This window comes from Chelonia mydas, chromosome 25, assembly GCF_015237465.2.
Source record: "Chelonia mydas isolate rCheMyd1 chromosome 25, rCheMyd1.pri.v2, whole genome shotgun sequence".
NCBI classification, from domain to species: domain Eukaryota; kingdom Metazoa; phylum Chordata; order Testudines; family Cheloniidae; genus Chelonia; species Chelonia mydas.
In genome coordinates this window covers 9,746,168-9,760,091 of record NC_057858.1, presented here as the reverse complement: position 1 = coordinate 9,760,091, position 13,924 = coordinate 9,746,168, and the positions used below count along the sequence as shown (strand labels likewise).

Below are 13,924 nucleotides of genomic sequence, written 5' to 3'. Positions count from 1 at the left end.
AATGCACTTGGAAAATCTAGTTTTACAGCTGCTGGCACTTTCCATAATTCTCGCTCTGCCTCTGTCTCCAGAGCTTCCTACTAGTCCGATGGGGGTAGGGGCACTGAACTGGGAGTCAGGAGGGGTAGGTTCAGTTCCCAATCCTCCCACCAATCTGCTGGGTGACCTTGAGCAAGTCACTTCCCCTCTGGTTTCCCTCCCACCCTTTGTCTTGTCTTGCTCGATTGTAAACACTTAGAGGAAGGGATAATCTCCTCGCTATATGTGTGTAGAGCACCTGCTCAATGGGAGCCCAAACTCAGTTGGGGCCACAGGTTGCTACAGCAATACAGATAATTATAATACCGTCAGACACAAGCGGACGCAGGGTCTCTTTGAACACGCAGGTTGAACAGGCCTTCACCCATAAACTTGGGGGGAGGGTTTCAAAAGCATCTAAATGACTTTAGCAATCTAAGTCCATGTGATTTAGGTGCTTAGGAGCCTACATATGTAGAATTTAGGCTCCCAAGTGTCTAAGTTACTTTTAAAAATGGGACTTAATGCCTAAGTCACTCAGACACTTTTGAGTATTTCACCTTTGGTCCACATTACAGCTGTCAGGGGAATGAGTGGATTCAAAAACCTTGGGATACTTGTCAGCCTGTGTTTTCACTAAGGATCCCGCCAGATACTGTATTTGGCATAGGAAGCGAGAGAGAGAGAGAGTGAGTGTGTGTGTGTGTGTGTGTTTTTCCCAGTCCTATGTCCCTTAGTTAAATTAGTTGGTAATCTTGAGACCAAGCCTGGCACAATGCAGCCTCAATTCAAAGGCTGGGCAAGGAGTCTTAATTACCTGTCAGATATGTTTAATATTCATGTGCTGTTTTTCTAGCAAGTGCTACGGAGCCAGGTATAATTTGTTTAGCAGAGGCAATTTATTGGATGCAGAATGCAAGGAGGGCAGCTTACTCTTGTTGCCATATGTGGGATAAAGACACTCAAGAGTGGGGATTGTCCTGCGAAGTTTGCTTCCACATGGTAGAAAAATCATCTGAGTCAATGTGGGACTCTGGGGTGGCTGCCAGAAGACACAGTCCTGCAGCTCTTACTCACCTGAATTTGAATCATTTCCGACTAGGCTGGGCAAAGCATGGGAGAATAGATCAACGCTGGGGTGTATAGAAGCTTGTTGAGATTGGATTGCAAGATCAGGCCTCTTATCTAGGCCAAAGCCATGTGAGTGGAGATCTGTGATACTGACTGGCGCTGCAGGTTAACCCTGAAGACATTTTGTAGCAATCTGAGAGCCCTAACTAACACAGGAATGAATTCTGCCTTCGTTTAGGACAAAAATTAAATGCCAATGGGACTGGGGTGGGTGGGGGGATATGCATTCCTGTATTGGAGTCTATTCTTCAGTCCTTTGCCCAGCTTTGTCTGAAATGACTCAAGTGACAGGGCTTCCAGCTCTTCCCTGGGGAGATTATTCCACAGTCTAATAAATCTCTCTGATAGGAAACGTTTCTTGATAACCAGCCAAATTTTTCCTGTGCTCAGCTTCATCCCGTTTTTCTGAGCATTGCCATCTCAGAGCACCCTAAAACAATTCCTCTCTCTCCTGGGGCGTGACACTTTTTTACTAAGTGTAGGTGGCTAGCCTCTCTCCCCCTTTCGTCATGATTTTAGCCAAAGACGCTGGGTCAAATCTGGAGTAAGGACTTCAGGCTCGGATCCTTATTTGGCCCTTTTAATCTTTCTTCATAAATCAATCCCTGCAAGAATTGTAGTGCTTGCTTTTCTCTGAATTTCCATCAGTGTGTAGAGTACACAGATGTGTATATGGTACCGAAAGCCAGGACTGCTCTTGCTACGTCGTCTCATTGCTGCCATATATTCCCTTCCTGCTCCAGGACAAGGTACTTCTGCACAGACAGCCTAAAATCGCATTCCACTCCCATACACCATGGCACGCTGGTCTCTAAACTGCTGCCTGCTCTGACCCCTTAGGTATTTTTTGGAATTGCTGATCCAAGCCTCACCCTCCCATTGAATATCTGTGTTTCAGGTTATTTCTTCCACTGGCTGTGTCAGCTTGTGTTTCTCCTGCCTGCGATGTTAACCCATCTGATCCAAAGCCCATAGAGCCTTTCTCTTGACTCCAATGGGCTTTGGATGAAGGCCCAGATTTTTAAAGGTATTTAGGCATGCCAAACAGATTTAGGAGCCTGTCTCATTTTCAAAAGGGATTTAGCCAAATCCCTTTTAAAAATGAGACTTGAGTTCCTAAATCAGTTAGGGATTGCAACACTGAGTTAAATAGCTTTAAAAATCTGGCCCAGGCCACTCTGCCCCTTTATATTATTTATCTAGTTTCGTTCCTGGTGTTTTGTGACACCTCTCAATTTAGTAATATCTGCACCTTTAATTAACAAGTCTTCACTCTTCTTGCAGGTAATTAATAAAGAAGTTAAATAAAAACTTGGGCCTACCAGGGCTGCCTGCACCATGCTTGACACCTCCTCTCTGAACTCAGTGCAGGAAAGTTAGAGCAGGGTGCTGGGTGGGGGGATGGTAAGGCACATAGTCCATGAACCCATGGAACATGTTGTTATTGTGGATATTTGGGGTGGGGGATTTCATGTTGTTACATGTAGGCAATTGTGTGTCTAATTTGGCATTTGCTGTCTCCACCGCAGGTTGTGCATTTCTCACATACTGTGCCAGAGATTCTGCCATCAAAGCCCAGACTGCGCTACACGAACAGAAGACTTTGCCAGGGGTAAGTCCCGGTGGTTGATGAATTATGGTCTGTGGGTTTCTTGGCTTGAGCTGGGCTGCGAACTGGAGGGAGCATTGGCTTTGATTCCTTTTTCTCTCTCTCAAAGAAGAGCTTGATCTGGTGGTTACAACAGGGAGCTGGGAGGCAAACCCTCTGGGTTGGATTCCTGACCCTACTAGAGACCTATTGTATGACCTCAAGCAAGTCGCTTCGCTACTCTGTGCCTCGGTTTCCCCATCTGTAAAACAGGGTCTAATGCTGCTTACCCACATCACCAGGAAATGGTCATGTTACAGGGTGGAAGATGTAGCACAGGAAGTTGGTACTTTCTTTATATGGGCAGCCTGTGAGGAGGAGTCAGGTGGGGAAGGAGATAAGATACGGCATGTGATGCTGGACCCTTTTCCCAAATCCCCAAGGCTCATTTGCACATCAGCTACAGCTCCTCGTACGTTTCCTCTGCCAGAGCGACTGGCCCGGTTGTTCAGGGTCGCGGTGTAGAGCCTGACATGACGCTGAGTTCAATTACCGAGGCTGACTAGACAGTGGAGGAAACATGTCCCTGCTTATACACAGACCCATCCCACAGTTCAGAAGAGAAATCCACTGAACAGGTGAGACTGGGAATTCTGGACTCCTGTAGGTAGCCCTCCATACTCTGTGCCTTTTCTGCTGTCTATGGTCAGTATGAAACCTCTATGGAGAGACTGGAGAGATTGTTCAACATGGATACGCTCTGAGGTGTGGGGGGATCAGCCCTCAGCTCACCCATATTCATGCACAGATTGCCACTCTCTGTTGCAAGGTGATGCTATTGGGGTTTTTAAAAAGATTTGCCATCCCCATTTTCTGATGGTAGAAGAACCCTGGCTAGGCGGGCCTTGTTTTCTTCCTGCTCTGGGGTTTGAACAAGTGCGCTGAAAAGATTCCTTTGTAGGTGAGTAGGCGGAGGACTCGGGTACTTATAGACAGAAGCTCATCAGAGACCCTGAGTGCTTAAGGCAGCAGGATAATTAATGTAAACCAGGGATCTCTGGAGAGGGGTTAGGAATTCTTAACCATAACATTTCCCCTTTAACTCCTGCAGGACCAAAAAGCTCCCCTCACCTCTCCCAGCCCCTAGAGCCACCCATAGTTTTTACTGTTCGCTTTCTGCATGGATCTGTGTTTGCAATAGGCAGGAAAGCTCACATGGCTTAATTACAGCTTAATGGAGTCTTTTTTGGAAGCTGTCATTGCTGTTATTGGCTGTGGGTGTTCCAGGTTATTTTAGGGCACAGATGAGAGCCGAAGAGAAATACATTCTTAAATATTATTTGACTTAATTTTCTTCGGGGGATAAGTTAGCATTTCAGGATAAGGCATAATAACCTTCCACAAGCATTAGACCAGCATGGGATCTAGAGAGTGAGGGAGCATTATACCAGTATAGAAATTATACAGGTCATGGTTTAGTGCGGTAACTCAACATGCAGTGGACAAGAACTTCATCAGTACAGTAGCTGCAGCACCATACAGTATAATCAAGGCTCAATGTCTGAGCTTAGCTCTGGCAGCAAGACCTCTGGATTCTGTTTCAGCTTTCTTTACACTCAAAATGGAGATTCCTAGTGAATTAAAGCTAAAAAGAACAGGATGAGCGGTAGCCCCTGTGTTGTTTACTGTGAAAGTAAGTGCAACTTATTTGATACTATCCCCGTGTTTTGACAGAACTGCGGATTTTATTTTGGAATTGACAAAGCAAAACTGCTTTGTCAGAGAAGCTGAAGGTTGTTGGCATCTGGATGTGAGGATATTTCAATCTTTTGGTACTTGGGAGGCATAGGTAGCTGCTAGGGATTGTGGGAAATGCACACTTGCTGGCTGTCCCTAAACTGATCAATATCAAAATGGTTAACAATTACAATGTCATCACTGGGCTTCAGGGTTAACGCTGGGATGAACTGGCATCAATGCAGGGTTCCTCTAACCTTAGCCAAAATCCAGAGTCAAAGGGCTTCAGCTTCAGAATGAAAAGGGAGAGGTAGCTGAGGACAGAATATGGAACCTTTCACCTCCTGGTCCATGGTTCTAATATAGTCCATGTTGTGGTTGAATTTTTTTGTTGTCTGGTGGCTGTTTAGTAGCCTGCCTAAAATGCATTTAGTTGGTTTCCATCCACCTCCCTGAGGACAGCTGTCCACGTCTCACCACAGCTGTCACAAATTGGCCCCCTGATTGGCTCTCTCAACACAGGGAACAATGATAGATCTTGACTGTTAAGAATCATGAGTAATAATCTGTGGATTTCTCAGCCTGAGCTAGGGCTATAAGGTTGGAATCAAAGAGGAATGGCCTTGATTTGTTTTCTTGTAGCTCTCTGGAGTGCGGTGTGGCTAGATTGGTGAACTGGAAACCAGGACTCCTGAGTTCTATTCCAAGCTCTGTTGCTGGTTGGCTCTGTGCCCTTGGTCAAGCCACTTAACCCCCTCTGGGCTTTATTCTGACTTACACTAAAGCCCCTTTGCACAGCTCTGGCAGTGTAAGGCATTTCTGGTGTAAATGGGAATCCAGCCCATGGTATCTCATCTTATCCATATGTAAAATCTGTCTATTGGGGGTTTATTCTGCTGGCCATCACTGTAGTATCTGAGCAGCTTCCATGTAAAATCAATAGCAAAGTCCACAGAGGACTTCCTGGAATCTCTGGCAGTCCTTTCCTTTTGGGGTCACAACTCTGCTTGCAGTAAGGTTTTTGATTTTTTCTGTGTGACTAGTTGGGGACAGAAGGTGGGGGAAGCCAGTGTTCTGAGTGTCATTTGTATGGTGGCAAGTTGAAGAGGAAGGCTTTGCAGCATTCCTTAAAGATGGTCAGCCTGTGGGTTCACGTGGTCTCCTCTGGGGGTTTATTCCATAGCTGGATCCCCCTCGACTGAATGCTCTCGCGAGCACTGATCTGAGCTCTGTGGTCTGCATTGTCCCAGAGGGGTGCAGCTGTCGCAGTGGTTCATGATCAAAATGCAGTCTTTAATGTAGCCGAGACTTGATCAATGAATTGCTTTGAAAATTAAACCCAAAGCCTTAAACTGGATTCAGGAGCTGACTGGGAGCCAGTGGAGGGCCTGGAGCATGGGTCTGACGTCCTCAGGCCAGCACTAAGCCATGGAGAAGGCCGGCAGCCACATTCTGTACCAGCCGGAGCCTGGGCATCATCTGTACATTCCGTTTCAGATCCAGTGATTCACAGTAATCCAGCCTGGAGGTGACCAGTGCGTGGATCCCTGTGGCCAGATCCTGGTCTGGGAAGAAGGGGTGGAGATCCCTAGCGAGCTGGAGGGGAAAGAAGGCATTTTTAGCTACTGGTGCTGCCTGGTCATCCAAGCTTAGTGAGGAGTCAAATGGGACCTCGAGATTTTCACCCCACTTTGATGAATGGGGGCGATGTGCGTTCATTGGAAAATGGAGACAACGGGCTGTCTCCAGTACAGATGCTACAGCGGCACAGTTACGGGGCTGCAGCTGTGCTGCTGTCGCACTGTAGTGTAGACACTTGCTACAGCAACGAACGGGGTTTTTCCAGTGCTGTCGTTAGTCCACCCCTCCAAGAGGCGGGGAGAGTTCTCCTGTCAACCTAGCAGTGTCTACGCCAGGGCTTAGGTCAGCTTAACTCTCTGAGGGGGGTGAATTTTTCACACTCCTGAGCAACGTAGCTAGGTCAGCCTAAGTTTTAGGTGTAGACGAGTTCAACATCTCGGCCAGTTCTTTTGCTTTTCTGAATGGTATCACTTTGGTTTTGGCTGGGTTCTGCTTGAGCCAGCTGTTCTCCATCCAACAGCTAATTTCCAGTCGACATTCTGACACATTAGTCATGGTGTTTGCATCAGCTCAGAATGAGATCAAGAGTAGAATCTCATCTGCATATTGTTGGTAGTTGAGTGCGTGCATCTCACTAGCTCTTCCAGTGGTGATATTGAAGAGAAGAGGGGATAGTATGAATCCCAGTGGGACGCCACAGAATAGGGGCTTTTGACTACCTGTTGCCTCTCTCTGAGCACCGTTGGAGAGGAAGGATTGGAGCCACTGTAGTGCGGGGGGTAATAATACTTGCCTGGCTTGCAAGGAAAAGTGCTTTGAGATCCTTAGAAGAAAAGTGTTATACAAGGGCAAAATATTCTGTTATTTCCAACATAAAAATGTTTTCTTCATCCCCATAGTTGAACCTTTCACATGTACCATTTCAGAGAGATGCTGTATTAGATGCTCCCGGGAAATACCATGCACTGTGACAGCCTAAATTTCACCCTGGTATAACACCCTGCTGGTCAACTTTATTGCACCAGGAATGATTTTAGCTCATTCTACATGGAAAAAGTTCAAAACTGTCCCCCCTGGCATGGCCATGATCCAAACTGGCAATATCTCAAAGACCCTTATGATTTGAGAATCCCAACCAAGATGGCTTTCCAGAGCCTTCTGTAGTATCTAGAAGCCAGTCTCATCTCTCACTGCTGTACAGTTTTTGCAATTCTGTGCCATAGAGTCACATCTAGTCACCCTTGGTACCAGGTTCTCAATTTTCCTCTTAGGCTCTTGAAATCTCAAATCAACCAGAGATGATTTCAAACTCCTTTAGCCAGGTGAGACTAGATCACCTTAAACAAATACAGGAGTACTTGTGGCACCTTAGAGACTAACCAATTTATTAAAGCATAAGCTTTCATGGGCTACAGCCCACTTCATCGGATGCATAGAATGGAACCTACCGTAAGATATATAGATAGAGAGAGAGAGAGAGATATAGAGAGAGAGATATATATATATATATATAGAGAGAGAGATATATAGAGATATATACACACACATACAGATATATGGTAACTTCCACCTTATCTGTATGTATGTGTGTGTGTGTGTGTGTGTGTGTGTATGTGTATGTATGTGTATGTGTATATATATATATATATATATATATATTAATTACTATATGTTCCATTCTATACATCCGATGAAGTGGGCTGTAGCCCACGAAAGTTTATGCTCTAATAAATTTGTTAGTCTCTAAAGTGCCACAAGTACTCCTGTTCTTTTTGCGGATACAGACTAACATGGCTGCTACTCTGAAATCTGTCATTAAACAAATACGTGCTTAGTTCTTCCTAAACAAGTGGAACACGATTCAACCAGTCAAGATCCTGGTGGCATGGCACTGAATGTAGAGAGAGGTCCATCTTCCAGCTAGTGGAAGGTTTTGGAGGATCTGGGTTTATTTTTAAGGCATCATAGGGCTCGACTATGTGGAATTCAAAGCAACACTTGGTACTCAGGGAACGGCATTGGGCAGGCTAGCTCAGATAGGAAGAGTAAGTTCAAATAATACCAGGATGGGCTAAGTGGGCCCTCTTTGATTGTGTTTGGGATCTCGAGTGAGTGGAGCATCACAAATACCAAGAGATCTAAACAGCTCATCCTGGCCCCAACGCCCCACAGGCACTACAGCTTCTGACCTATAATGTTCCATGTTCCTTGGCTTAGTAGCCAAGGCGGATGTCCCATAAGGCATCCATCTATGCCAGGCACAGAGCTGTAGGGCACTCCAAAACTCTGCCCGTTATTCAAGATGTGGAGTTGGCCTCTGGATTCCACAGCTGCTCTGCAAACCTCCCACTTAGAATTCCCCAGTCCTCGTTCCTGCATACTGACTGGGGAACCTCTGAGTCAAGATGGAATCTTTTCCATAAGGCAAGTCCCATGAGCCCTGGGGACTCTGCCCCAACCCCGGTGGGAGCGGATCATCCGGAGAAAGAAATTGATAGTAGCTAAACTCCTTTCCCAAGATCATGCTGTGAGGGTTACAAGTTGCTCAGAAATGTATCTCTAGGAAGTCTGGATGGAGGCAGGATCTTTGGTTCTAAACAGCAGAGCACCAGGTCCTTGGCCTTCTACTTAATCTATTGTACTCACAGGGTGCCAATCAGTATGTAGGTGCAGTGTCCATTGCCCTCTCTTTGCTCCCCAGTGCACTTATCCTTGGCTGGTTGAAGAGATATTATATCTCAATAACCCATGCCTTTGATTCGTGATTGTGCCTTCACTTACAGACGTCTGAAAGGAACCGAAGAGGTTATTAATGACATGCAGTGATCACACGCGCCAAAGTTAAAGCTTCTCGCTAAGTGAAATTTGAGGGAAAAGCAGCCAGCTTTTCAATATTTCGGAGAAACGCTTTGTGTCGCTTTTCATTTGCAGCCAGACAGTTGCAAATTGCATAAAATTGCTCCTGAAGAAGAAGGGGGGAAGGGGGGAAAAAAAGTGTGATTCTTCTGGCAAGGTACAGTTACAGTTTTATATCTATGCAGAACAAAGAAGGGCTTGCTGAAAGGTAGGCAAATAAGTGGCAGAAATTGGTATTGATCCAAGCTGGGAATAGGGGCAGGTTGAAGATCAGCAGTGGGGGTATTGAGATGCTGTTAGATTGGGGGGCAACGCATGGACGTGGTGAGAGCCTGGGAACGCAGGGACACGAGAACGGAAAATTACAGGGAAGCAGCCACACTAGAGCAGAGAGATGCTGGGAATGCACCAGGGGTTGAGATGCAGCAGAACTGGCTCCTGTGGATGGTGCACAAGGATTAACGCAGAGATGCAGCGGCACTAGACCGTAAGGACACAGCATCTGGTTTGCCTCTTGCTCCTGATCTTGTGCTGGTGCGAAGCAGAGCTGACTCAGGCCCGCCCAGGAGGAAGGCAATGCACCGGGGTTAACAGAGATATGGGGGACTGGCTGGCTTGAAAGGAGCTAATCATGGGGTCGCCAGACTTTCACCTCTAACGCTGGGGTGAATCTGGCCTCGGCCAAGATCTCCAGAGCTGCCTCTCCATGCATGACCTACCAAGCCAGCTGTATTCATCCAGGATGCTGCAACTGACAGTGCCTGCTGGGGAGACTTCCAGGAGCGAGGTTTAGGGCCTGAAGATTGAATGGAGATGAAGGCTGGACTCCAATCTTCCATTCCGGAGGCAGTCACAGCAGGTCATAGTTTGGGCCCGGCATCAGTGCAGGGTGAGGGAAGCTTGCATGGCCACCGCCTGTGCTGTCCCCTCTTTGTGGAGTTTTTAGGTAGAAATCCTCAGCCTGCTGTACATTTCACCAGCCCCGAGTCCACCAGAGTGGGGGCTAATCACAGATACGCAAGCACCAGAACATAGCAATGCAGGGAACACTCCAGGGCTGGCCCAGTGAAACAGTGCCACAGCATGAAGACATAGGCCAGATTCAGCCCTGGCTACGAAGGGACTGCAATTCAGAGTCACTTCAGTGGGAATCCCATCGGCTTATTCCACTGGTGAATCTGGCCCAAGGGGAGTGTAGGGGAATAGAGGGGCTTAACTGAAAGATGCAGCAGAAGCCTGCATAGAACGGGCATTGGGAGAATGGGCTGCCAGGACGCACATTGGGAATTGGAGAGCTAATAAGACTGAAGGTCGACACCAGCTTCCACATGCTGCCTAAAAGGGCATGGCTGCGCTCTCTTCCTGCGCGCCAGTGTGTGCCCTCCCCAAGCGGAAATGCACAAGCAAGTATGCCGTGCCCATGGCCGAGTGTAGGCACATTGCTCAGCTGGAGGTATCATTCTCTGAGCAGGCTCACACCCACGTGTGTGAACGAAGACACCCACCCCCACACGTACACACACTTCTTCCCAAACACGCCCACGCTCCCAAATGCAATGGCACGTATGCTCTCCCCAAATACACGGACATGAGTACACGCATTCTCCAGGCATGCACAGATGTGGGCCCTCCCCAGCCTCACGTATACACACGTATGTGCGGGAACACACCAGCCTTCACACGTGCTCAGCCCACTGCAAATTTCCCCACTCAAACCCTGGCCCCTCATCATTGCTCTGCTGAGGATTTCCAGCCAGGCCTGGTTTTTCCATGTGTGCGTTGTTGTTGTAGGAGGGTTTTCTATCTCTCTCTATTTGCATCATTCGGAAAGAGGAGCTGCAGCAGCCTGGCTGTCAGGAAGTGAGCGGCACCGTTAGTGGTTGCCATGGGAACTGGGAGTTAATTAAGGCCTGTACGCAGGGGCCTGGGTGGAGAGGTCCCCATCACAGCCTAGTTCTGAAGCACAGAACCACCGGCCTCCTGTTTCTTGACAACAAAAGAACATTAAATTAGCAGGGACCCATCTCTCCCAAATCACTGTAATTAAGCTGCAGTGGGGGAGGGGTGACTGCGTAACAGGTGCTGCCGTGTCCCGCAGCCATTCGGGTTTGAACTCTTTGGAGAACAGCAGATACCTATAAACAGGAGCCAAGTTTTGCTTCACAGGTCTGAATGATGTTGTTCTGGAGGGGGATGCTATGGGTCCCACTCCTCTCCCAGCCTTAGTAAAAATCCTCTAACCATTCCTGCCTGATCTCAGCCTCTTGGCCTGAGACTAAAGCTTCTGGGGAATTTCTCAGGCCCTTGGGCCCATCTCTGAGGTCTCAGGACCTTCAGCATCACTCCAGGGGCTGCGGGTGGAATGTCCAAGGGCATCTCGACACTTGGCAGTGATGCTGAATAGGCTAGAGGAGCAGTGGAGAGCTGGGTCCTGTCCAGTCAGTTCCTAGCCCTGCTGTCATCCAGGCTCCTTCCAGGAAGGAGGGAATCAATGTATCTGATCGGCTAATTCTTTTGCAAGGGTCAGAGAGAAAATGGGGCAGGTGGTGGATGATGGAGTTCGCCAAGAGGGAAGTATCAGGGTTCTCCCATTATGCATCATTGGCAGGACTGCCCCGAACACATCTAGAGGAATGCCCCGCCCCCTCTTGGGTACCAGTAAGACCAGAGAGGGTGATGACCCTTCTTATGCAAATGGAACGCATCCAAGAGGGGAGGACTAGGAGTGGGTGAGAGGAGGAAAGGATGCTGTTGGTAAGAGTACAGAGGAAAACTTCATACAGGAGGCTGCTGTGATGTTCATATTCCCCACTAGGGAAGATCCCTTGCCTGATGTCCCCCAACAGGCTCAGACAACTTTATTCGTTACCAGTAGGATTGGGTGAGTTTAATACATTTGAACAGCACAGGTACTGTGGTTTCTCATCGCCACACCCAATCCATCCTTGTGCAGCAACATGGAATATCTTGGGTTTCAGACGAAGTTGGCACGAGAACTCTTTTTTGTTCTTTTCTGCTAAATGGGGGCAGTATCCTGGATTTGAGCGGAGGTGACCTAGTGATACCCCGAAAAATAGGAGATGGGGGAATGGCCGGGCTGCTGCCCCCCAGAACCTCAGTTGGGGTGAAGGGGTAGTTTGGTTCCCCTTACTAAGCTGTCAAGACCAGAAGGGCATGGAGTAAAAGACCACCTGAAAATACTTGGGGTGAGTTACCCGAGTGGGGTGTGTCTCCCCAGGCCTAGGGGAGCCTGGGATCCTGGTCAGGGGGGATGGACAAACTTTCTTGGTGCATCTGTACCAGCGGCCGGTGAAGACTTGAGCTGGAGTTGCCTGCCGCTGCCCATCTAGCTGTAGATGCCTTAGCCTACTTGGCATTGTGGGCAGCTCCCAGTCATGAGATGAGAGCTTTTAGAAGCCTGGTGATAATGATCTTCCAGATCCTGGAGTGGTGTGAAGCTGGGCTCACTAGATGGTGGGGCTCCGGTGCACCGGCTCAAGTGAGGCTGAGCAGTAAGTGTATGTGATATACAGAGCAGTAGTGAGTCTCAGGTCCCTTGCATGCCTGCTCCCTTACAATGCATAGGGTAGGGCAGAGATGGAGATCGCACCATTCTCATTGTGTTACCAACACGCTTAGCTATGCGCCCAAGCCCCTCCCTTCCGCCTCGTTGCTCTTATGTGTTGGGAGTAACGGGGTGACTGCACCGCAGTGTTTTATGAATGCAGTTCACCTGCTCTTCCTCCTGTCCTGCCGGACGTATTTCATTTTGCTCTGAGCAGCGATCTAGACCTGTGGGTTAGAGCGTGGCCAGTCAAATAGGAGAGGGGGCAACAAGTGGCCAGGAGCCCAGCACAGAGGCTGGGACCATTAGATCATCTAGTCTGGCCTCCTGTGTATCACAGGTCATGAAATTTCACCCAAATGCCCCTATATTAAGCCCAGGGACTTAAACCAGAGCATTTCCTCAGAAGACCTTTCCACAGGCAGAGAGCAGGAGAGACAGAGGTGCCACTCAAGTAAGATTGGGTGGAGGTGGTCTAAGGGATGTCACGGCAATGGGTGCTGTAGATATGCATGTAGAATAATAATAAAATCCCAACCACAAAAGCAAAACAAAAACCCTGAAGGGCAGGGTCTTGGGAACTCTGCTGAAGCTAGACACAGACGCTCCCCGGGTTACGCAAGACCCGACTTATGCAAATTCGCACTTATGGAAAAAGTTCCATAAGCCAGAAATAGGATTTTCGAGTTGTGGAAATTTTTGTGTAACGTACGGGCATACGTTTCCGACTTAAGCAAAATTCGAGTTATGCAAGGCTTTCCGGAACAGAACGATTGCGTAAGTCAGGGGGTGACTGTAAATTGAGACTAGAAATAAGGTGCACGTTTGTAACAGAAAGGATAATTGACCACTGGTACACCTCACCTAGGGATGGATTGGCTTCTCCATTAACTGAAGTCTTTGAATCAAGATGGGATGTCTTTGTGAAAGAGAGGCTATAGCTCAAGCAGAAGTTCTGGGCTTGATGCTGAGATCAGTGGATGACGTTCTCTGGCTTGTGCTATGCAGGAGGTCAGGTTAGAGGGTCACAATGGACCCTTTTGGCCTTCAAATCAATGAATCTGCTCTAGAAAAGCTTTCAGTGTGTTTAGTTACGTCAGTGCAGGCTTGGACGAGAGGTTATGGGCCAGCTTCCACTCTTATTTAGCCCAGCGTAAATCCAGACTGACTCCTGCTGAAGTCAGTGGCGTTACTTCAACACCCATGTCAACTGGATCTGGTCCTGGATTTTTCTTTCCGTGAGTTAGATTTCTTTTGGGAAATGTGATTTAGATTTCTTTTGCAGCATGTGGAAAGGACTCCAGGAGAGTTGGCGCACTCCTCTTACCACCTTTCAGACCCTCACCTCCAACAAGACCAATCGTAAGGGGCAGGGAATGACCAGAATGATTGGGGAGCTCATTTGATGTCCGTGGTCTCAGCTGTGCTGCCCTCAGGCATGCTAAAGG

At 48.0% G+C, this 13,924-nt stretch overlaps 1 protein-coding gene across 3 annotated transcripts in view; it reads left to right on the top strand.

Moving 5' to 3' along the window:
- Positions 1-13,924, top strand: part of CELF5 (CUGBP Elav-like family member 5) — a 58,536-nt gene that overhangs the window by 8,833 nt on the left and 35,779 nt on the right. For all 3 annotated transcript variants that reach the window (XM_043535781.1, XM_037885939.2, XM_037885938.2), the window contains exon 2: positions 2,679-2,761. In XM_043535781.1, coding sequence (XP_043391716.1) covers positions 2,679-2,761 — 83 coding nt within the window. The remainder of the gene's footprint in view (positions 1-2,678; positions 2,762-13,924) is intronic.